Here is a 23,432-nt window from a genome sequence, read left to right on the forward strand (position 1 = left end):
AACAGGAATTTGTCCTTTCATCTTTTTGCTTCTGAAATCTAATACATAGTCTGGTAAATAGTAAGCTCTCAAATGTTGTTGAGAAAGTAAATGAAAGAGATCAGGTCCATGTGGCATTGCCTGAAAGGTTCTTTACAATCTGACTTTAACGTGAACTCTGAGTTCTTTTACAGCCTCTATTGCAGGGATGATGCTCTTTTATGTTCGTATCCTCACTATAGCACCGGTGAGTGATAGGCATCTGATGGGTTTGAAGTGAATGAACTTGCTTGGGTTTCTAGCCTTAACTCTTGCCTATTCTACCTGTGGACCACACAGTAGCTTTCTCCAAAGTATTTGCCTCTTTCTGAGCTCACTGTAATAATCTGTGCCTTTGTGTTTGTTATTTCTTTGCCAGAACGACTAGATTCCTTTCTGTGTTTGGTTAATGGCTGCCAAGCTTTTAAGACTCAGCCTGTATTTCTCCCATGAAATCATCTCAGTCTCCCAGAAACCATGTTAGGCATTTCCTTCCCTTAATCTCACAGCACTTCTACGTAGCTCTACCGTAGTGCACATCCCCAGGTGTTATGGATTGCTCTCTTTCACTTCCCATTAGCATGTGAATTTCATAACACAGTAATGTCGCCTCATTCAGTTCATTTCCCTAGTGTCTGGTACAGTGTCAGGCAGGAATATAGCAGGTACTCGGTGAATCAATTTAGATACCATTTTCAGTAAGGATGTCTTTGATTATTTTAATCAAATGGAGTTCATGCTTGTTTTAGAGATTTTCTTTTTCAATTCAGAAAAGTTTTCAGATATTCACATACACTCATGCCTACACACAAAGTAATAAATAATATACTCATAAATAGCACACTGATTCCAGAATGATTTTCTAAGTTAGCACCAATGCCAAAGTGAATGCATCACTGTAATAGAGGCCTTAAAAACAAGATATGACAGACTCCGACCAAAATGTTAAATCTGACGTTGTTCTTTGCTATGTTAATTAAACCTCAGTTATTTTGAGCTTAAAGACAAAAAATATAGCATCTGAACTCTGTCAATGACATGAAGGTCCTGCTAAGGATATAGGTTTCAAGAGTACTATCCTTACCTAAAATCTATTTCTTCTGGCCTAGATTTATGATCCCAACAATAATCGGTATGAAGTTCCTGTCCCTCTGAATATACCTGAGGCTCAGTCCAGCACCCCTGAGAGTCAACTCTATGATGTCCTCATTAAGAAGAATCCATTTGGGATTGAAATTCGCCGGAAGAATACAGGCACTGTAATGTAAGTGGCTTTTAGTCTGCTTCAGAGTTGATGCTTACCTGTGCACTCTTTGCCAGGTCCATTGTCCTTGGAGCTATCTTGGCTCAAAGCATCACACTTTCCATTTCCAGAGCCATAAATAAGTTATATCCTTCAGGTCTGTTTTTATAGAAAATCCTTAGCTTCATGGGAATAATTACTGAGGCAGTTGCATGTACCTGGAAATTCATCCAATAATTCTTTAGGGGGCATCTTCCCTACAATTAGGTGCTGCAGGCTATAGACAGATGAGGCTTCTCTTCTCATGACAAAAAATGCTTAGTAAATAACAAAGATAATTTAAGTTACAATATAAAGAGGAAGTTGAGATGGTGATGACTGCTGTGTAGGAAAAAGATCAGGGTAGTCTAGAGTTATAGAAAGGTTACTACTTTGATAGTGTGGTCAGAGTCAGTCTCTCTGAGGAGGTGGCATTTGAAATAGGACCTGGATGAGAAGGAGCCACCCACGTGGAGACTGGGGGACAGGGAAAGAGCATTTCAGACAGAGGGAATAGTAAGTGCACAGGCTGTGAGGTGAAGCAAACGTGGTGTTAAGGGATAGAAAAAGTCCCATGCGGTCAGAGCAGTGTAGGAAGTGAGGAGGTGAGTGCTGGGAGATGAGGCTGGGATGCTGGGTGGGCTTCAGATCAGGTACAGCCTTGAGGGCTTCGAAAGATGTATCTGTGAGAAGCCACTTGTAAAAATGTCACTCTGGAGGCTCTGCAGAAAATGACTGAGGGGTGCAGGAGTGGCAGGGAGGGCTGGAGTGGAGTGGTCGCAGCTGAGATGGTGAGAAGTGCCTGGGTGTGGTATTGTGGAGGGATTGCTCAGAGGGGACAACGATAGAGGGAAACAGAAGAAGGCAGGAGGACACCTGGGATTTTAGCAAGGATATCTATGACTATTTTAATCAAATAGAATTTATGTTTTGTTTGGAAGATGAACAGGTTCTGGGAGGTGGGGAGGGAATCAAGGGTTCTGTTGTCCTGGAAAAGTCAGCTGCTTGAAGAAGATAGAAAAGCCCATTCTCTTTTTCAAACCTACCTTTTTGTGCACAGATGGGACTCTCAGCTCCTTGGCTTCACCTTCAACGACATGTTCATCCGAATCTCCACTCGCCTTCCCTCCACGTACCTCTATGGCTTTGGGGAGACCGAGCACACAGCCTTCAGGAGAGACTTGAACTGGCACACGTGGGGGATGTTTTCCCGAGACCAACCCCCCGGGGTAAGGGCAGGGCATTTGGGGTCTGTATCTCTGCCTCTCTGCACCCACACTGTGTGCCCTTTGTGCTTTGTTTTCCCAAACTCAATTTAGATTGTCACATTCAGCTTCTAGACGAGTGAGTCAATTCTCAGGCTCCTTTGTTTCCATGTGTTTATCTCATGGAGAAAGCTGGACCCAACTTTCTCAGCACAATGTCTTTACCTCCTGCCACTTCTCCCCCATGACTCTCCAGTACAAGAAGAACTCCTACGGCGTGCACCCCTACTACATGGGACTGGAGGAGGACGGCAGTGCCCACGGGGTGCTCTTGCTGAACAGCAATGCCATGGGTGAGATGATGCTAGTGTAATCCCTTAGTTTTGTGTGCCAGTCATCCCTGAGTAACTTTAGAATGTGTTGGACCCAGCTGCTCCCTGAAGTCAAAATTATTATCTTGTGGATGGTGTTTGTTTTTTTTTTCTTTTTGTTTAGCCTTTCTATTTATTTAAGTCCAGTAACATGTGATAACAAGATTTAACTCAACTCTTATCTTGACAAAAATCATAAAGGAAGGGATAAGTAAAACCAAGTGAGTCCCAAATATCCTGAGGTCAGCTAGTGGGAGCCATCTATACAATCTGAATTAGTGGTGAGGCTGTGTCAAAGTAGTCTCTGAGGGGGTATGAAGGTATGAAGAAAATTTGTATGGTCTATAAGAGAGGGGTGGGAAATCATGGGGATGGGGAAAAAAAAAAAACAGGTATGTAAAAACCTGGTGAAATCCAAATACGGTCCATACCTGAGTTAATAGTATTGTATCAATGTTAGTTTCCTGGTTTTGACAATGTACCATGGTTATGTGAGATGTTATCATTGGGGAAGGTGGATGTGGTGTACACAGGAACTCTCAGTGCTATTTTCACAACTTCATGTGAGTCTTAAACTATTCTTAAATAAAAATTATAACAATAATTTTTAAAAAGCAGAATGACAAAACAGAAAGCACATCAAAGGGTAGAAAACTCCAGGGATGGGGCCCTATAGACTTTCACTTAATTTCTTTAATTCTATGTGAATATAGTACAAAATAACTTCTCTTAACACTCCACAATAGGAAGGCACAGGAAGAGGGAGTAGGTATGGAGTTCAGGGGTAATTTCTCACCTTGACGGTTTCCAACTGCATTGACACTTTGCTATACTTTCAGATGTGACGTTCCAGCCCCTGCCTGGCTTGACATACCGCACCACAGGGGGAGTTCTGGACTTCTATGTGTTCTTGGGTCCAACTCCAGAGCTTGTCACTCAGCAGTACACTGAGGTAGGGGGAAATTCAATGGGTTATCAAGTATTTATACAGCACATTCTGTGTGCCAAAACCCACATTCATTAATATAACTTTCAGATGATAACTGGAATTGTTGGTCTTCCTCAGAGACAGATTATAGAATAAGGAAAAATAAATACATTCCAATAACTATTCAATTCAATTACCCCTCTAAGCATTGCAAAGTAACAGAAGTAGTAGTGTTATCAGTGGTGGTGATGATGATGGTGGTGGTGGTGGTGACGGTGATGATGGTGTTGGTGGTGGTAGGGGGTGGTGATGGTGGTGGTGGTTATGGTGGAGGTGATAGGTGGTGATGATGGTGACGGGAGTGGTAGCTGGGGTGATAGTGGTGGTGATGACGGTGGGGGGGCAGTGGAGATGGTGGTGGTGGTGACAGTGGTGGTTGTGGCAATAGCGATGAACACATATACTACTTACTGCATGTCACTCATTTATTACTTACTGCATGTCAGACAACTTCACATACATTAACTCATTCAGTCCTCACAAAAAGACACTATGAGGCAGATGCTGTTATTATCCCCAATTTGTAGGTAAAGATGCTGAGGCACAAGAGGTTACTTAACTTGTGCCCAAGGTCACACAAGCTAGCAGGACTGGAGCCTCTATGCTGAAGCAAGCATTTTGTCTCTGGGTTCTGTGTTCTTAACAAGTAGGATAGGATGCCTCTAGGAATCAGAGTGAAATCAGATTTTCTAGGCTTCCTAGAGAAGAAGCTTCCCAGCAGGGAGCTTTCTCCAAGGCATCCCAATGGCTTTGCATCTCCTTAGTTTCTCTTTGGATTTGAATTTGTTGATTGTTTAGCCTGGGACATGGAAAAATATTTTTATTACTGCATGTAAAATTTCAATCTAGTTTCTCCTTTCTGAGGACTAATATTTTCTTTCCATTTTCTAGTTGATTGGTCGGCCTGTGATGGTACCTTACTGGGCCTTAGGGTTCCAGCTGTGTCGCTATGGATACGCGAATGATTCTGAGATAGCCAGCTTGTACGATGAGATGGTGGCTTCCCAGATCCCCTACGTACGTTCTCAGTCGTGGCTCGGGGACATTGTAGCTAACTCTAGTGTGTCTGTGTCTGGATTCGTTTGACTGATTTTTATGGGGTTCTAAAAAGATGCAAAGTGCTTTCCTGTAAAATACCACACTGAGCCTCGCTCCGGCACAGTAATACAGTGGGCGCCCTTGTCCCCATCTTATAGAGATGGTAGCTTGAAGATTCACAGTGATTCTTCTAGAGGAGGAGGAGAGAGGGCCAGCTCCAGGGCTCTTTCTGCTATACTGTGCTTCCTTTTATTAAGATTACTTTCACATGACTTCAAAACATTGACTCAAAAAATGCTTAGTTCTATAAGAATAAATGATCCACCAAACAGAAGTTTTGCTTAATTTAAAAAAAAAAAAATTAATCAGTCAGACTGTTGTATGTGTAGATATGACCCCAGTTCCAACACTTCTATCCGCTTTGAGCTAATCATTGACTGAATGTAGGGATCCTGCAACAGGTTTCCAGAGTAAATACACATGGAAACAAGCTCGTTCCTCCACTTGAGGACAAGAGGAGAGTCCAGTAATCAGAGAACTGATTCCATGAGCCACTTACGTATTTAATTTTATGCTACTTCCTTTTCTATTGTTTATAATTGTTATAATAGTGGAAAGTATGTCACAGGATTTCATTCTTAATAAGAAAACTGTGTCAGATTACCCCCAAAATTGGATATTTCAAAGCAATTCCAGGTCTTTGTTTTGTTTTGTTTTATTTTGTTTGTTTTGTAGGAGATTCACTATCTATATCGTATTAGTCCTGGGTGGTTAACTCTATTTTCTCTGAATGTGAATCACTGATACCAGGGGCAGCCTCTTGGGGGAGGTAATCGTGATCACTCCTTGTATTGGCAGCTTGCAAAGCACTTTCCCCTCCAGTGACTTTATTTATCCTCGCAACAGCCCTGCCAGGGAGGTGCTACCATCCTCTTTTCTGATGACTTAGTTTTGTTCTATTTTACAACTGAAACTTTGAAAAACAAGGCGAATTTCCCAGGGCCCATACCTAACAAACAGCAGCGCAGTATGCAGTTCACCATTGGTTAGCGGAGGGTTGTTTTCCAATGGAGCCTGGACTTGTACAACTGCAGCCGCTCAGCGTCCTGTGTCCTCTCACAGGACGTGCAGTACTCAGACATCGACTACATGGAACGGCAGCTGGACTTCACCCTGAGCCCCGAGTTCACTGGACTCCCAGCTCTGATCAATCGCATGAAGGCCGACGGGATGCGAGTCATCCTCATTCTGGTCAGTTGTTCGGGGCTGGGTGGAGCCTGTTTGGGAGCGTGGATGGGCTCTGGTAAAGAAAGCCTTGTACTGTCTTTCCGTGTGATGAGACATTATAATGCAATAAGAAATGGGGGTTTTCTAGGATTCACAGAAACTACAGTTTAGGAGGAAGCTAGGGACTTCCCTCATGAGGAGTTCTTTGTTCTGTCCCTTGTTTATTTTCTGACTTTGGTTTTTCCAACTGACTTGTACTTTGATTTCAGGATCCAGCCATTTCTGGCAATGAAACGCAGCCCTATCCCCCCTTTACTCGAGGCATGGAAGATGACGTCTTCATCAAATATCCAAATGATGGAGGCATCGTCTGGGGAAAGGTATCATCTAAGCTACGATCCACTAATCCCTAGCCGGGGTGGGCCACTGTTAGTGTGTTTGTGCATGTTATTTTTTTGTCTTTTGCTTTTGGGCTCTGTGGCCAGAAGTTCTTATTTTCTCAATCAATATTTGTTAACACAGTTAAGGACTTTTAAAGTAATGTAGATACATTGTGGAATCCACTTTTCTCTAGATCAACTGTACGTGGTATTTGGAGTATATTGCCCTAGAAACATGGTTTATAATTCCTTAGGAAATACTACATAAGGGAAATTGTGTAGTGCATTTCTGTTGAACATTTTTCTCTCCACAGGTCTGGCCTGATTACCCTGATGTTGTTGTTAATTCATCTCTAGACTGGGACAGTCAAGTGGAGGTAAAAGGCCCTTTGTGGATGCTGAGTGAGGTCAGGGTGGCTAGGAAGGGGCAGCCTTACCCACAGTACTGGACATGCCAATACCATGGACTTGGGCACGACGAGGGAGAAACACTTAGGGAATGTGCTCTGGGCGTCAGTCTGTGTGCTGACTGCTTTACATGTAGAGTACTTTACTCCCAGGTGGGATGTAGGTACTTATTATCATCCTTGGGATCTAAGATCAGAGACTTTAAATTACTTGTCCGTGTTTTTAAGTGGCAGAGTAATGATTTCAAATCCAAGGCTGTCAGATTCCACAGGCCCATGAAATTTCCACTGGATGATACCTCCAGGAAGTACTCTCTTTTCTCTGAATTAATATGCGTGTTGTTGCCTTAGGTATACATTTGAAAAAAAGAGTCTCCAACCTTGTCTTTAGTGATTGGGTCTTTTTCTCTGTGTATTTTTTTTTTCATGGACAGTCTTCTCCACCTTCATTCTTGTAAATCCTGCCCCCACCCCATCCTTCCTTGGGTTTCTCAACTTTGTTTTTGTGTCTCAGTTTCCAACCTTAGGTTAAAACTTGCTCTCTCTTGGGAACAGGTTTTCGCTTATAATGGATCCAGGTAGCTCATGCTTCTGGACCTGAATTTTTTTCCAGATTCACTAAGCTTCTCTTGCTTGAATAAATACATGAATAAATGCCTTACTGGTCCAGGAAGCCTCAGCCCCATCTTGTGGCCAAGATGTGTGCCCCGTAAACTGATGCAGTCTGTTTGCTTCATTATTGATTGCCGTGGTAATACCTGTAGCAGGGATCTCAAAGAGGAGTTGGGGACCTTCTGGAGAGCAAGAATCTTGCCTTAACTCCTGAGCTCTTCTTCAACAATGATTATTCTTTCTGGGCAGGAACTGTAGCAGGGCATGTGTAGCCTTTGTGACCTCCACAGAAGAGCTGGGGAGATAGGAAAAAGGCCTAGTTCCCAGGGCTCCTGCCAAGGGTTGAAGGGACAAGGATACCATCCTCTGTATGGTCAGCAATGTGGCATACACATTGGGAGAGGAAACGCTTCTGCTGTCAAGGGGCTGGTGACTATCTTATGAGCCCCTCAGCCCCTTAGCCATTATGGCCAATACTGGCATCTTCAGGGCATTTGGACATCTGGGGGCAGTGTCCGTTATTGCAGTGACTGGGGGACACCAACTGGCATTTAATGGGTGGTAACCAGGGATGCTCATAGCTCTGACTGCAGGGGATTCTCCACAAAGAATTCTCTTGCCCCAAATGTCAGTTGTGCTCCTGGTGAGAAGCACTTCATTAGGGGGTCACAGAATGAATCTGTTAGGTAGCTCCTAAGAGATTCTCTGTGGATAGAATAATTTTAGTTATTTGTATTAGTAAGATCTACTCAATGAGGCTGGGACTGAGGCTACTGACATCCAGGTCTGGCCTTGCTGAGGGTAGCATAAAAGAAACAACCAAGCAGCCTGTGGAAAGCAATTTCTGAGTGTGAAGCTGGAGCGATTTAATTCAGCAAGTTTGGGGGTGAGGTCCAGGAATTGTGTTTTGGTAGCATGAAATGGATTGTGTTAAGTGATCCTGGGGCCCAACCTGCACATGGGCACATCACCGGTGGAAGGCCAGGGAAAGTGAGGGAGGAACAATAAGACAAGCGTTGATTCAGACAGGGGTGAGGCAGAGCCAGCACCTTCGTGAGTAAGGATCATCTGAGCAGAATTTAGTGAGGTTAATAAATAACGGTCAGTCAGATTTCCCACGTGTATTCCACACGGGATACAATTCTGACTCAGATATGGCTGATACTGACTCTATTTATTGCAACCCTCCATCCCTGACCTCAGCCATTGTTTCTAATCCTGCCTGGTCTGGAGCTCTCTGTTTCTGGTGAAAAGTTGTCTTTGTCTGGTTCCATGATTTCTACCTTCATTTTCTAGCAAAAGGCATCCCCGGCATGCCCCGCTTCCTCAAGATTCCCAACGATGTGGCTCACTACCCTCTCGTTTCTCTGACAGCTGGATCCTGTATACTGATCTGTTTCTGTTTTCTTCTATGTGTTCCTCTTTTGCCTTTAGACATGCGAGTTCCTACTTGTCTTTTGTTTGTTGTGTATAAGAACCGGAGCTCCCCTAGACCTAATCCTCTTTCTGTTGTTCCTCCTTTCCTCCCCACCAGCATTACTTAGCTCTTTACCTCTTAAAGTGCAGTGATTAACATTAAGGAGGCAATTTACTGAGACATACAGGATCATATGTTCCATAACAAGCAACATGGAGTATATAGAGATTGATGGATATTTGCTGCTGCTGAGTGGTGTGAACCCACGATTAAACACTAAGAGTGTTTACTTTATGTCAGGTTCTAAGCTAAGCACTGTAGGGAACATAAAGGTCACTCAGAAAAATATAAAACAAGGTCCATGTTTTGAAAAATCTTACAATGTAGTTATTAATAAGAAGTTATACCTTAAAGCCATTTTTCAGGTTAGTAAAGACATTGCTTTTATTATTTGAGGGAAGATGAAGAGAAGAGGAGGTTGAAACTTCTTCTTTAAGTCCTCCCAATTTATGGCACACACAACTGCAGTTTTCATGTGATTCTGAAACCGTAGAAAACACGGATGCATACTTATCAGTCTACCATCATAAAGTGTAATCCTAGCTCTTCCTCCCCTTTCCCAGTGGGAATGACCCAGGAGAGGCCCGCCTGGACGTTTCTTTCCCACCTGTTACAGTACCTCTGATGTCTGCAGTCTTTCCCTGGCTCCTGCCTTGTCTTTGAGGAGTGCTTAGGAAATGCCAGGACAGAAGTTGAGAGTAGGGCATCTGTTAATAATTCATGAGGTAGTGAGTTCAGGGTGTTGATTGTTACCACTCACGTTGATATGAAAAGGAAAACAGTCTATGGATATTTTCCAAATGCTGAGGAGGTGTGAAATTTGCACGAATTTTTTTCTCTTTGCACTCTATGTTTCTCTAATAAACAAAAAAACATTATTTAGGCTCTGTTCCAACTACCTGTCACCATGTATTAATAGTACAAGTCATTGCATGAGTTAAGTTCTCAGTAAGTGCCTATTTTCTATCTAATATATTTATTTAGAACAAACAAATTATATTTCATTTTTATAGCAATACCGAGCTTACGTGGCCTTCCCAGACTTTTTCCGTAATTCAACTGTCAGGTGGTGGAAGAGGGAAATGGAAGAACTACACACTAACCCACAGAATCCAGAGAGAAGCCTGAAGTTTGATGGCATGTGGATTGTAAGTGTGTGTGTGTGTGTGTATGTGCGCGCGCGCGAGTGCACGCGCGCACACACTAGGTACATGTCTACCTTTGTGTGCCCAAGCGTATGCATCACTGACCTTTAGTCAAGAAGATAACCATCATCCACGGGAGACTTTGGACATATCAGACACTTGGTCTAACTGGGAGTGGAACAGCCTTATACTCCTCACACCTTGTACCTGGCCTCAACTTCCCTACTGTAAAACCTCTGAGGTGATTACTAGGAATTTTTGGAACTTTGATTGCCTTACACCCTGAGGAAGACTTTTTTTTAACCCTTTACTCTGTCATTTTGTAGGGTTTAATTGATCTTTCTAGCCAAGTCTCACCAGGATTTGATAAACCTCCCAGGGCCACCATCTACAGGGGTTACTGTATGTATGTTCAATGATTTATTCATTACTTGCTTGTCTCCGAATTGATAGGATATAGTTTTTTTAGTGGTTTTTGTTTTTTTGTTTTTTTTTTTTTGAGACAGAGTCTCGCTTTGTTGCCTGGGCTAAAGTGAGTGCCGTGGTGTCAGCCTAGCTCACAGCAACCTCAAACTCCTGGGCTTAAGCAATCTTACCGCCTCAGCCTCCCAGAGTGCTAGGATTACAGACGTGAGCCACCGCACCCGGCCAAGATATAGTTATTTTTAAAAGTAAGCTGTGTCTGTCTTTGACATTTCTAGGATATGAATGAACCCTCAAGCTTTGTGAATGGGGCAGTTCCTCCAGGCTGCAGGAACGCTACTCTGAACTTCCCACCGTACATGCCACGTAAGGATTTGGCCTTCTCCCCTAGCAGAGCCATGGCTAGAAGGAAGATGACCACTGCAAGAGCCCAGCAGCCAGTGGTTTGCCCTGACAGCTCAGGGCATGTCCGCATTGGTCCTGTGGTTTACTGGGGGCCTTAGGCAAAAGCACTTGAAGTGTTCTACCCAGTTGTGTGTGTGCAAGTTACTGGACCCATTGGGTGAATTTCTTGAATTTGTCCAGAAAGCATTTAACAATGGTAATGTCTTCAAAAGATTCACACAGCTAGATGTCTTAGTTTTTCAGGCTTGTGTTAATTCTTCCACAGGAATTTGTTACGCCACCAAGGGGTGGAAAGTAGTGGCTTCCCCTATCATGGAGTTAGTGGACTTTGGAGTTATACTTGTGTTCATATCTTGGCTCCAGAAATCATTCTATCTATGAGTTGTGTGACCTTTCACAGATGTTTCCAAATCTCAGTTTCCTGTAAAGGGCAGGTAACAATTATCGTCTTCCTAGAATTATGCAAATTACATGAAATAATTTACATATTAAGAACCTGGGTCAGAGCCTGTCATGCAGAGCTTGGCAACTGTGTGTTCTTTCCTATACTTCTGCTTTCTCCAGCGAACTTGATATTGAAAATATCAGTTAGTCTTAAGATCCAGAGTCAAGCCCTTGAAGAGAGGTCAGAGATAAACGGGGTAAGGGCTGGTTTTCACATCCCCAGGTTTTTCCTTTCAGATTTGGAGTCCAGGGACAGTGGCCTGAGCAGCAAGACCCTGTGCATGGAGAGCCAGCAGATCCTGCCAGACGGCTCCGCGGTGCGGCACTACGACGTGCACAGCCTGTATGGCTGGTCCCAGACTAGACCCACATACGAGTGAGTCACCGTCTCTCTCCTCCAGTTGGCACAACCTGCAGGGACAGCCAGTGACTGATGCGGCTACCCTACTTTTCCTTTCATTCCCCAATGTAAAGGTTAAGAAGATTTTAATTACAACTATGTAGCAATTCTTATTTATCAAACATACACCCATTGAGCATGGAGCCAGGCTCTGTGATTAGAAGGACAGATTTAAATAAGGCATGTACCACCAGTGAAAAAGAATTGGTCCTAGTGAGGGAGACACACATGGAGACACCAGTAAATATCACAAAGTGCAGCTAGTGCCATAATAGCTTTAGCTACAAGAGGCAAAGGGAACACATAGGACTGGACATCTCTCTCCTTTATTTCAAAAGTGAATCATCTGTTGATATATTTTTTTTTTTTTTTGCCATGCTTTTTGGAGAGTCAACTGCTATTGAATTAGCACAGTATCACTTTGCAAGCTCAATGAGTAATATAAATTATTCTAAGGAAAATCTTGTAAAAAGATTCACCTTCTTCCTCCCCAAATACAGAAAACCAAGTATTGAGCAAATCAATAGCAAGATTTAATGATTACTTATCATTTTGGGGTGCTCCAGTGAATTTGCTACATGGTGAAGTTCTTTGTAAAACACTCTGAAAAGGCACAACTCATCATCTGGATCATCTGGGATCGGTCAGTGGAGACCTCATTACGGCTCAGATTCCCATGTTCCCTCCAATCACACAGCAAACATTCTGTCACTGTGCCCTAGCACAAGAGCTCTTGGACAAGAAGCTCTGTAGCCTTTCCTCCCCTGCTGTGCTCTCAGTTCCCCTCCTTGTTCCCCTCCACCCAGAGCTGTGCAGGAGGTGACAGGACAGCGAGGGGTTGTCGTCACCCGCTCCACATTCCCCACTTCTGGCCGCTGGGCAGGACACTGGCTGGGAGACAACACAGCTGCGTGGGACCAGCTGAAGAAGTCTATCATCGGTGTGTGGGCACATCCCAGGGGCCTCTGCTGGCAGGGAAGGGAGGATCCTTGGTGAAGGAGGGAGGAGGCAGGTCACAAGAGCCTCATCTGACACAGCTGTGCTTCTCATCGCAGGCATGATGGAGTTCAGCCTCTTTGGCATATCCTACGTAAGTGTCCTTTGGTTCCCTCTTAGTTACCAAGAAGATGGCAACATCTTTCAAAAATCATCAACAGGCTCGTTTTATTTCCTTTTGTTTCAGACAGGAGCAGATATCTGTGGGTTCTTTCAAGATGCTGAATATGAGATGTGTGTTCGCTGGATGCAACTGGGGGCATTTTACCCCTTCTCAAGGAACCACAACACCATTGGAACCAGGGTAGGACATTAGCTCCTACCTCAAGTGTTTTGTGTCCCTTGAAACAACTTCCATTTCTGAGCTACAGTTAATGCAGTCTGTATTTCCTGGGGACATCTTCAAAATCATTAAACCCTTGTGTCTCAATGTACCATATTATTCTGTGTTATTTAGATTATTTGTTTTATTTAGGCAGAATTTTACCAAACATATATCAAGAAGAATGTCACATGGGGAAATTTTATCAGCCATCCCGGGAGAGATTCGATGACTTTTTCCATTCTATTAAGAATATTCTCTGGGTCTCATCTGTAATTATCTTTTGTTTAGCTGTGTGTGATCTTCATTTGGAATAATATCTCAATCCCTTAGATCCCCCAGAAGGTGCTCCTTTTTTTTTTTTCTTTAGAGACAAGACCCTGTGTCCTGGAATGCTAGCTTCGTGGAAATTTCCAGAAGTGTCCTGGAGACCAGATACACACTTTTGCCATATCTCTATACCTTGATGCACAGGGCCCACACAGAGGGCATCACTGTTGTGAGGCCTCTTCTCCATGAGTGAGTATCTAGCCAGGATCCCAATGATTGATGGATATTTATTTCATTCTACAGGATGGCAGTTGATGCAAACAATTCTTCCAATGAAAGCCATGACTGCCTCTTGACATAAGCTCTTCAGGCACAGACCACACTTTATTACTCCCTTTAACACACTATGACACGTGCCACAGCTCATTGATAGAAGGCTCTTTATTGAATGAGAATATTTTTTTAAATGATACAATATAGTGCAGAGTAATTTCTTTCTAATTTGGCTATGCAAAGGCCTATGTATTTTTTTGCAGCAATTTGGTTATATGGACCTAAGCCAAAATGAGCTCAGGTCACAAAAGATAGCCATTCCAGGGGAGAGTTGAGGGACGAGGGCCATGCTTGCATTTAAAATGTGCCGTGGTTAGGAAATATGGAAGTATTTTATAGGAGAGAACACATCTAAATGCAACCAGGTCTGAAGTTTGAGGAACATCACATGCAGAGCGTGAGGGCAGGGTGTTCCTGATCAGGCTTAGGAAAGAGCAAAAGATGGCTCGGGTGCAGCTGGATTTCTGACTGGGATCTGAACTTGAGGAGTTTCCTCAGGGCCTTGGTCTGGGGTCCTGTTCGGGCTCTGACTGTGGCACTTTCATTTCCCTTTCCAGGTTTGTGTCAGACCAGGTGACCTGGGATATAGACAGTCAGTTCCTGCTGGGCCCAGCCTTCCTGGTCAGCCCTGTCCTGGAGCTGGTGAGTATGGAGGGCTCTGACGGGCAGAGCGTCCCGGCTGTGAGGCTGGGTGCACAGGGCAGGGAGGATGCCCGGGCTGGTGGGAATCCTGAGACGTGGCTTCTCATTCTTCCTCTGTCTCTTCCTGTCCTTCTGAGCTGAAGTCCATTACTTGGGTGTGCCGGGCCTCTCTGCCCTTGTTTTTAAAATCAACCTAACAATTCTGGTTCATAGGACAATCAAGAAGAAAAAAAACCTTATGACATATTTGAAGATATAATCATCTCTCTGTTAACTGAAATATGGAGTATGGGGTCTGGTGGGGGCAGTAGTATAAACAATCTTCTAGCACCGTTAAAACATAGCTTTTCAGGAGACTCGCCTTCAGCACCGCGTGTGCTCTTGCTGCTGCTGGCTAGCTGGTCCCTTCCAGCTGTAAGAGCTCCTCCAGGCAGCAAAAAACCATTTCTTTACTTCCTCTGTTGATGATTAGGCTTCTAATTAAAATACCAGCTAATTGTACCCTCTCCAAATCTTATTGTACCTGCAAAATTTTCTTCTGCCCCAGACCCAACCTCAATTGCTTATCTCTTTAGAGAGGGTATGAGGTAAGTCAGTAAGCAAATGGTGATTTTTTTTTTTTTTTTTTCCTCTGAGGTCCTGGATCTCAAAGGGCTTTATAGAAGCCCCTTGTTTTGGGTAGGCAAATCTCTTGTTTGAAAGAGTGTAGATGGGAAGGAAGGCTTCCCCAGCATTGCTGACCTCTAGAGAGGTAATGCAAGTGGGTCCAAGGCCATCACTATTATTTTAACCTCTTTCCCAATCAGTGTGGTTCCTCTGTCCTCAATAACAGTGTCGTGTCCACTGTCAAGCATTGTTTGTGTTTAATTTTAGAATGCCAGAGCCGTCACTGCTTATTTCCCTAGAGCTCGCTGGTATGATTACTACACGGTAAGTTTTTCTGAATATTTAGACAACCTGGAAAAATGGTACAGTGCAAAAGCTTTAGATCCAATAGACCTCAGGTCAAATGCTGTCTCTATAACCCACCTGCTGTGTGGTCTTGCACAAGTCACTTTAGACTTTGTAGCCTCAGTTTTCTCACCTCCCAATGGGGTAAGACCACTTCCCTCATGGAATTGTTGTTAAAGAACACACAAAGCATCTCACTCAGTGGCTGGCTTCTCACGGGTATTCTTTACTTGTTACTTTTTATCTTTCCTTATGCCACCACTATTCACAGTGGTGTATAAAGGCAAACACTAGTAAGCACTTGAGATTGTGCTATAAAGTATAGTTTTGGTTTATATCCTTACCTTCTGTAAGTTTATAAGTATACAGGCCTTTTCCTCCCTTTTTATTAAATATCTCCTTCTATAGCACAGATGCTCAAAGAAGGGTTGTTACATATAACTACCTAAAGTAAGCAAATTATTAGACAGTGTTCAAAACACACACAGAGGGCCGGGCCCAATCCTTGTGAGTCTAAGCAGTACAAGTGCATTTAGGAATGAAGACCCTAATAAAATCTCCTGTTGCAATTTGTGGGCTAGTGTGAACCCCAGGGGCTCAGCTGGGAAAGCAGGGTCTTCCACACCAACTTCAGGGTGGGATTCTCTTGCAGGGACACAGACTAGTCAGGGTTTAATTCTTGGGGAATGCTACTGGCATCTAGCGGGTAGGCACTGAGGATTCTGCTAACTATCAAAAAGCACGGGGTACCCCCACAACAAAAAACTGATCTGGCCCAGAATGTCGGTAGTGCTGAGACTGAGAAGCCCTGCTCGAGTTGAGAAAAGGTGGAAGGATGGAAGGATGGTGCCTTAGGATTTACCTCTTCCTTTCACACATGAGGCAAGATAAAGATGTCAAACATAAAGGCAGATGCGTGAAGTCAAAGGTAAGGGTTTGTGAAGTAGGTCAGCTCACTGCGATCTTTCCTGTGCAGTTGGAGTGAAACGTGTTAATTCAGTAGGTAGGGTGGGGTGAGGGCAGTAGGGGGAGCTGGAGACTAGGTGGGCCCTTAGTGAAAGAGAAGGTCTAGAAATGCTGTTGTGGGGGGTGGGTCAGGAGCAATGAGAAGTGAATGGAAGGATTGTTTAGCTTCCTGTGGCAGTGCTCTGTGACACAGAAACAGGTTGTGGAGTCAGGCTGGGCTGTGATCCATGCTAGGACCTCATGTAGTGTGTACATGTAGGAACCTCAAAGGCAGGGGCCCTAACAAGACATGACAGCAGCAGTGCAGGACTTCACACAGCCCCGGGGTGAATGCAGCAGGTGTGATAACAGGTGTGTGCTGAAGGGTGGTGAACAGGCAGCAAGTTCAGAGGGTGCGCGAGGTGTCTGGCCAAATGCTTTGTCCAGGGAGGTGTGTGTCCTCTCCCTCTTATACCTTCTTCTGGCCCACAGGGCGTGGATATTAATGCAAGGGGAGAGTGGAAGACTTTGCCAGCCCCTCTGGACCATATTAATCTTCACGTCCGTGGGGGCTACATCCTGCCCTGGCAAGAGCCTGCACGGAATACCCACTTAAGGTGAGCGCTGGGACGGGGGTTCTCCCTCACATACCAGTTGGCTCGCCAAGTTGTAATGAAGCCCACCAAGGTTTAAGCACCACTCGCAAGCTCCAAATCAGTTTTACCAAACACTTGTCTTTTGTTTGTTTGCTGGTTTGTGTGTTAACCTTTTTTAAACTCTGCATTCTTCAAACTATTATTAACTATTTTGGATCTAAGTGCACGGTGAGATGCCAGGTCTAAGAAGTGACCTTTGAAATGGAAGTCAAAATAGGAGCAACCATGACTCATGATGGTTTTAGAAGAGTATCAGATCTAATCCACTCTTTCCTAAGAAAACTATTGCTGAAAAGTTGTTTCAGCCATATCACAAGTGATTCCTGAGGCTGAGATTCCTCATATACGAGATTTTAAAATTCTAGATCTAAGTTTGTATAATAATTTATAATAACTAATATCAAGCGAATGCTTTCTCTGTGCCAAGAACTGTATGGATATGGGTATTTCTATTGGGAGGTTATTTATTTTTCCTTAGTAAAAGGAGAAAATAAATTCTGTGAGGTAGTTACTGTCATTATACCCATTTCACAGATGAGCACAGAGGCTAAGTGATTTACTCAGAGTCACACAGCTGGTAAATAGATGACCAGAGACTAAAATCCATGTCTGTTGGATATCAATCCTCAAATTCTTAGATTCCCTACTCATTTGATTCCAAAGATTCAAAAAACAAACAAACAAACAAACAAAACTGAAGAACTTAGGACATTTGAAAATAGAACTCACTATGTACATGTTTTAGGAAATTAGGTCATGAAAACAGAGAGATTTCAGCATCAGGATTTTCCTCATAAAGGGGGGAAAAAAGAACCAGGTAAGTTTGGTTGTGCTGTCTTTAAGAGCCTTAAAGAAGTATTCCCTCTGACTGATGCACTAATTCATTCATGACATGAAGTCCTATGGCTAACTGGAGACAGAAGTAGAACTAGGTCACAAGTCTCTTGAATCCGAATACCTGGTTTTTATCCCATGAAGCACTTTCTTTTGCACCTTTACATTTTTATGAAAACCCTCAGTTTGCGGCTGTGGGTTTGTTTTTAGCTAATGCCTTTCTCCCACCTCACTGCAGCCGCCAGAATTTCATAGGCTTCAAGGTTGCCTTGGATGATGAGGACACTGCTGAGGGCTGGCTCTTCTGGGATGATGGGCAAAGCATCGGTGAGTAGGGGTTGCCTGGGATTCATGCCAGTATCATCGACTACATTCCTGGGTGTCTTATAGGCCCACTTTTAAAAGCCTTTTCCACGTTAAAACAATTTTGCATTTTTAAATATAGTTATTTGTTACTTCAAGTGTATATTTCATATTGTACATGTTCCAATGCCTCACGTAAATGAAGCTTAGTTCTGACTCTCTCACCTTTACTCAACTGCCCTAATCTATTGTTGAAGGCAGAAGAATGGGAGCTGTAGGGAGAGTTTATTGTAGCCAGCTGAGATAAACTTTCCTATGATTTATGGTCAAGAGCACATTCCCTAATTACATGGCTAACTGTCCCAGTGAAAGGGATGATGCCTCTCTCAGTTGTGTTATTTATTTGGGAAATTTTCCACGAGTAGTTCACAGGAATTGGTAAACTCTCAGGAAGATGGCTCAAGCATCATTTGTTATTTCTAACCAGTGCTGCCCTGTGAAACGTTTTGCAGTAAAGGAAATGTTCTATATCTTCTGCCATCCAATATGGCAGCTACCAGGCATATGTGGCTATCAAGCACTTGAGATCTGACAAGTGCATCTGAGGAACTGAATTTTTAATTTTGTTTACTTTTAATTAACTTAAACAGCTCCATTTTGCCAACAGCTCCTGTCTTGGACAGCATAGTTCTAGAGGGTAGCCATTCAATGGTTACTGATTGAGTGGTGAGTAAATTAGAAAAAGGCTGGCACATGGGGAAGAGCGAGAAAGCCGTGAGGGTAGGGGATAGGGTGGGAATACCTGAAACAGACCTCCTGATCAGTCCGCCTTCACTGGATATGCTGCACTTCATATTCTCTCTGGGCCTGTGGCATACACTGAGGATAAAGGACAAAGAAAGCTTTCCTTTAGTGTTATTTGTTCTCTGGAAATCACATTTTAAAAATTGACTAACAAACACTCCTCAAAGTAAACCTACTAAGACTTGTGTTTGTATATGTGTGTGTATCCATGTGTGTGCACAGATGCATCGAGCTAGCAAAAGCAATCTGGGGATTTTGAGGCAACTAGGACGGTGCTGGAATGGTAGACCACAAGGAAGAGAAGTGGCTTCAGAGTGTTGTTAGGAACCTGTGTCATAGAAGTGACTTGTCAGACAGCTGCATCTATACACATTCATTTAAAACATTTTATGTAAACTGAATTTCGTTGAAAAGTGATTAATCTCCAGGAAGAGGACTTAAATTAGAAAATGGAACTCATTACAGAAGAAAAATAAAATAAAAACAAACAAAAATAATCTCAACCAAGACAAGTAGGTTGTACATAGGTCCAGCCCATGTTTATCTTGTTGTTTGTTTGCAGATACCTATGGAAAAGGACTCTATTACTTGGCTAACTTTTCTGCCAGCCAGGTGAGTGTGAGTGATACTATGAAGGGAGAATAGAGTTCTACTGGTTTAGTAGGATGCTGAATATCGTACGGGCATAAAACACCGCCTAGAACTCCTTCATTGCTCGTCTTGGTAATTCACATCCTTACATTTCCTGCAGACTTCAGATGAGGATTTAATATGCTCCCAGAATAAACCTATTCACATCTCCTCAGTAAGGATCATTATTCCAGTTTATCGTTTCATAGATAGTTTCTGTGTTATCTAGCCCTTTCTCCTAAGTTGCCTTGGAATGGTCTGCACATTTTATGGCTTCTCCACCTGTAGAATACAGATTTCTTGATAGCTGAGATTTTTGTCTCTTATAGAGTTCAGGGCAATTTGTCTCTTACTAGAGATCCTGCAGGTGCTTGTCAGTGCAAAGTGGACAGTAGTTGGCAATAGGAGATAGAGTGCTGAAGTCACGGTCCCCACCATCCAAAAGCACAAAACGGTGATACTGCAATTTTCTTACTGCATGATCTACCTTTGTTCCTAAAAAGAGGTTGGGAAAAATGTGAACTAATTCTGCTATTTTTTCCCCCCATGGTTTCATTTATCTCCAATTTGACAGAATACACTTCAGAGTCATGTAATTTTCAACAATTACGTTGTCGATACAAACCCTTTGAAACTGGGCTACTTTGAAATCTGGGGAGTGGGCAGCATCCCCATCACCAGCGTCAGCATCTCTGTGAGCGACACGGTCATAACACCCCCCTTCAACAGCAACTCCACTACCCAGGTTTGTGACCAGTGAGAAGTTTGGATGGTGTTTCTCAGCCCTAATGTGCCTAGTGCAGTGCCTGATTGTTTCCCCTCCAGGTGACACCCTCTCCTGCAAAGCCCTTGAGGAATCTCTCTGTTTTCATTGTGTTAGGAATGGACAGCATGGAGATGAAGGGAAAATTCATGGTTTATCATCATTTGGAATCAAGGGTCTGAATTCTTACTTTCCGTGTTTGTCTTCTTGTCTGTAAACCTATGTAAAACTTTGTCTTCATTCCCTCACCTCTGCCTCAGAGATCAACTTTCCAAACAGCTTGAACCACTGCATTTCATCAAATATGACATCGTCAGTTAAAAGTTGCTCCATTATTTCATGCACCACAAAGAAAGATAAAAGGATGAAAAACTGTGATATAACACTTTACTATCACTCACATTTTTTATTTGAAATTAACAGAAAGCTTTCAGAAACTTATTTAGGCATAGATTTTTATCTACATATTTTAATATTTTAAGTGATAATACAGAGAAAAATGTTGAGTGAACATACATTGATGATTCTGCATCGAAGTGATTTAGAAGAGATAGACCCTGACTGTGAAGAAGTCTTAGAAATACCTTAACCAATTCGTAGCACATATTTTTCTTTTATTATTTAAATTTGTATTCAAGTATTTTTATTTTATTATTTAAATAGTTTATTATTTTATTTATTATTGTTTAAAAGAAAGATACGTGCTACAAATCTGTTTCCTCTGTACTACCAGGGGTGTTGGTGCTTTAGTATTTCATAAAAATTCTTCCACTATTGTCTATGAGATTTTTCTCTCTAGTAATTTCTTGATATTATTGCATATTCCTTCCTAAAATAATCCTTAAATGGTTTTGCAGTCCATCCATTCATAATAACGGTAATAGCACTGGAGTTCACACAGGCACAGATGATAACAATTATGTCATGAGCACTCCCTGGCTCACTGTAACTCTAAGGCTATTGGTTACATGATACATTCTGGTCTCATGGATGTTAAGTATGTGAAAAATCTGCACCTCGGGATTAATGCAGTATAGTGATCTCAATACTTATCCTCCTGGTAGTAAATGGGACCTTTTCTTCCTTGTGTACTTACTTTTTGCTTTTTCCTGAACTATTTTTCTTCTTAATTCTTCCTGATTACTTAGGCCTGAAACAAAAGTTTTCTTTCAGTTTTCATTTCCTCATGCTTGTGGTTTTCTTATCAATCAGCTTTCCCAACATTGCCAAGAACACCTAAAAGACTTTGCCCAATTCTCTTGCTGACCAACTCATGGGCTGACATACAAGCTAATGCCTGCACACACAGTGAAACCTTCTGGAAAGTATTTCCTTACTAAAAAGCAAGACTATTGAACTCTACTGCGCAATCATTGGGGTGCTATGAGGAAATAGGAGGAGGAAATAAAAAGATGACTTCAAAGAAAATCACTTTGGAAAAATGGGAAAAAGGGCATTCTCTCCAGTTTTTCTGTGCAGTTGTTTCTCTGCAGTGGTTATGTATTGTGTTATTTATTATAGAGGCCTGTGCCTATCACTGAATAATCTTTGTATCCTAAGAAGTTAAGAAGTACCCTCCTCACTTAAAAATTTAAGGGTAGTCTGTTATCTAGGCAATAAAATGTGAAAGTATTAGGAGGTTATATGGACCATTGACTTGTACCAGATTTATTTGTGTGCAGGAAATTTCAAGAGCAGATGCCCAATGTTTTTCCTTTGGTTCCCTATAGGTGTTAAGCATTGATGTGACCGACAGAAACATCAGCCTACATAATTTCATTTCCTTGACATGGAGAAGCACTTTGTGAATTTTTAGAGCAAGATCCTAGCTATGAATGACTTTGAAGCTACTTATACTTCATACTCATAAAATTGTGTGTTGCTAATTGGTTCATGCCCACTGTGGATGAAATACTTTATTAATTTTGCTATATGTTTTCTCTGTGAATCCTAAAGGTTAAATCTTAGCTCCTGTGGGATAGACAGTAGTGAGGTGTGGAAAATCTATGGGTTATCTTAATGTCTCTATGTAATTAGTATGGTACCAATGGTTCACCATATGACATTTACTGAAGATGAACTGGGGTGTGTGTGCATTATGTACGTGTGTATAATCATGGAATGGGCCCCACTCTCTTGCTAGATACACAAGTAAAATTTTGCCATGAAAGTTCCAAGTCTTGAAGCTAATCAGCACCTCAAGAAAGTATCCAGAAAGAACATCGGCTAGTTGGTAATGAGTAGAAGGGAACAATATTCTGAGAGCATGATTTAAGGGGAAGAAAAGGCAAATGTAAGGAAAGGTAGGCAGGAAAGGTCAGAGTCAACACAAGACTGTGATAAAAGTGATCATAATTTAGAACATAATGTAAAATTATCAGGAATAGCGACCTTGTGGGGAAGAGAAAAGAAGAAACTCATTTGAAAGAGAGAAGAGGGGCTGGGGGAATCCTTAACATATGGGAAAAGAGGACAGGATGAGATTTACGGTGAATGAAGGAGTTTGGATATAAAAAATAGTTATTTTTCTCAGCAGTGTGCTTTGAAATGTATAAATCTTATTTCTCTACTTTGTGCCTAATGTATAAAGCCACAGTTCACACAAACACATGCAATTTATATGTCACAGACAAATAAAACCAGTGACTGTGCAAGAGATTTTGAATGTTTGGACCATGAGTAATCTCTGTTTGAGGTTAAGGATTATTCTTGTTTAATAAACGCTTGTGAGTTTGTCTTTCTGGTTTTCTTCAGCATCAGAGCACCTGCGATCTAATCCACTGATGGGACAATCTGATTTATGATTACCTACCTTTCCCTGTACATCTCTGCAGTGAGTCATTCCCAAGATGTAGGTTTATGGAAGAGTGTACTTGGACTGTTGCTTTATTTGTCATAGCAGTTGCTATATTTAGTAAAATATCAATTCTGGCAAAAATATGAGTTGCAACACTATTGGTTAAAACACTAGAGGGATGAAATTTGGTATAAAGAAATTATACATTATTGTTCTACAGAGATACCTACTTTTAGTGTTAGTTGAAAACAAGTTGAAAATGAGTGTGTTTGAAAAGAATGTGTCTTCTTCCCTATGTCTTTTTCTTTTCTTATATTTCAGGAAGCCACTTATGTGTCAGCACCTGCATAAGGATTCAGATAAA

General features: G+C 42.3%; 1 protein-coding gene across 1 annotated transcript in view; it reads left to right on the forward strand.

The window, feature by feature from the left end:
• LOC138377570 (maltase-glucoamylase-like) overlaps nt 1-22,972 on the forward strand; it is a 75,245-nt gene extending 52,273 nt beyond the window's left edge. Inside the window, exons 27-48 of the mRNA XM_069462619.1 lie at nt 1,128-1,282; nt 2,361-2,529; nt 2,762-2,858; nt 3,716-3,828; nt 4,756-4,881; nt 6,025-6,153; nt 6,399-6,509; nt 6,824-6,886; nt 10,019-10,153; nt 10,852-10,939; nt 11,660-11,798; nt 12,629-12,762; nt 12,878-12,912; nt 13,006-13,122; nt 13,511-13,659; nt 14,301-14,385; nt 15,259-15,315; nt 16,774-16,898; nt 18,010-18,098; nt 19,441-19,490; nt 20,083-20,253; nt 22,002-22,972. Of these exons, the coding sequence (XP_069318720.1) occupies nt 1,128-1,282; nt 2,361-2,529; nt 2,762-2,858; nt 3,716-3,828; nt 4,756-4,881; nt 6,025-6,153; nt 6,399-6,509; nt 6,824-6,886; nt 10,019-10,153; nt 10,852-10,939; nt 11,660-11,798; nt 12,629-12,762; nt 12,878-12,912; nt 13,006-13,122; nt 13,511-13,659; nt 14,301-14,385; nt 15,259-15,315; nt 16,774-16,898; nt 18,010-18,098; nt 19,441-19,490; nt 20,083-20,253; nt 22,002-22,079 (2,415 nt within the window). The 3' untranslated portion in view covers nt 22,080-22,972. The remainder of the gene's footprint in view (nt 1-1,127; nt 1,283-2,360; nt 2,530-2,761; nt 2,859-3,715; nt 3,829-4,755; nt 4,882-6,024; nt 6,154-6,398; nt 6,510-6,823; nt 6,887-10,018; nt 10,154-10,851; nt 10,940-11,659; nt 11,799-12,628; nt 12,763-12,877; nt 12,913-13,005; nt 13,123-13,510; nt 13,660-14,300; nt 14,386-15,258; nt 15,316-16,773; nt 16,899-18,009; nt 18,099-19,440; nt 19,491-20,082; nt 20,254-22,001) is intronic.
• The last annotated feature ends 460 nt before the right edge of the window (nt 22,973-23,432 follow it).

Source organism: Eulemur rufifrons, chromosome 29 (genome assembly GCF_041146395.1).
Source record: "Eulemur rufifrons isolate Redbay chromosome 29, OSU_ERuf_1, whole genome shotgun sequence".
NCBI classification, from domain to species: domain Eukaryota; kingdom Metazoa; phylum Chordata; class Mammalia; order Primates; family Lemuridae; genus Eulemur; species Eulemur rufifrons.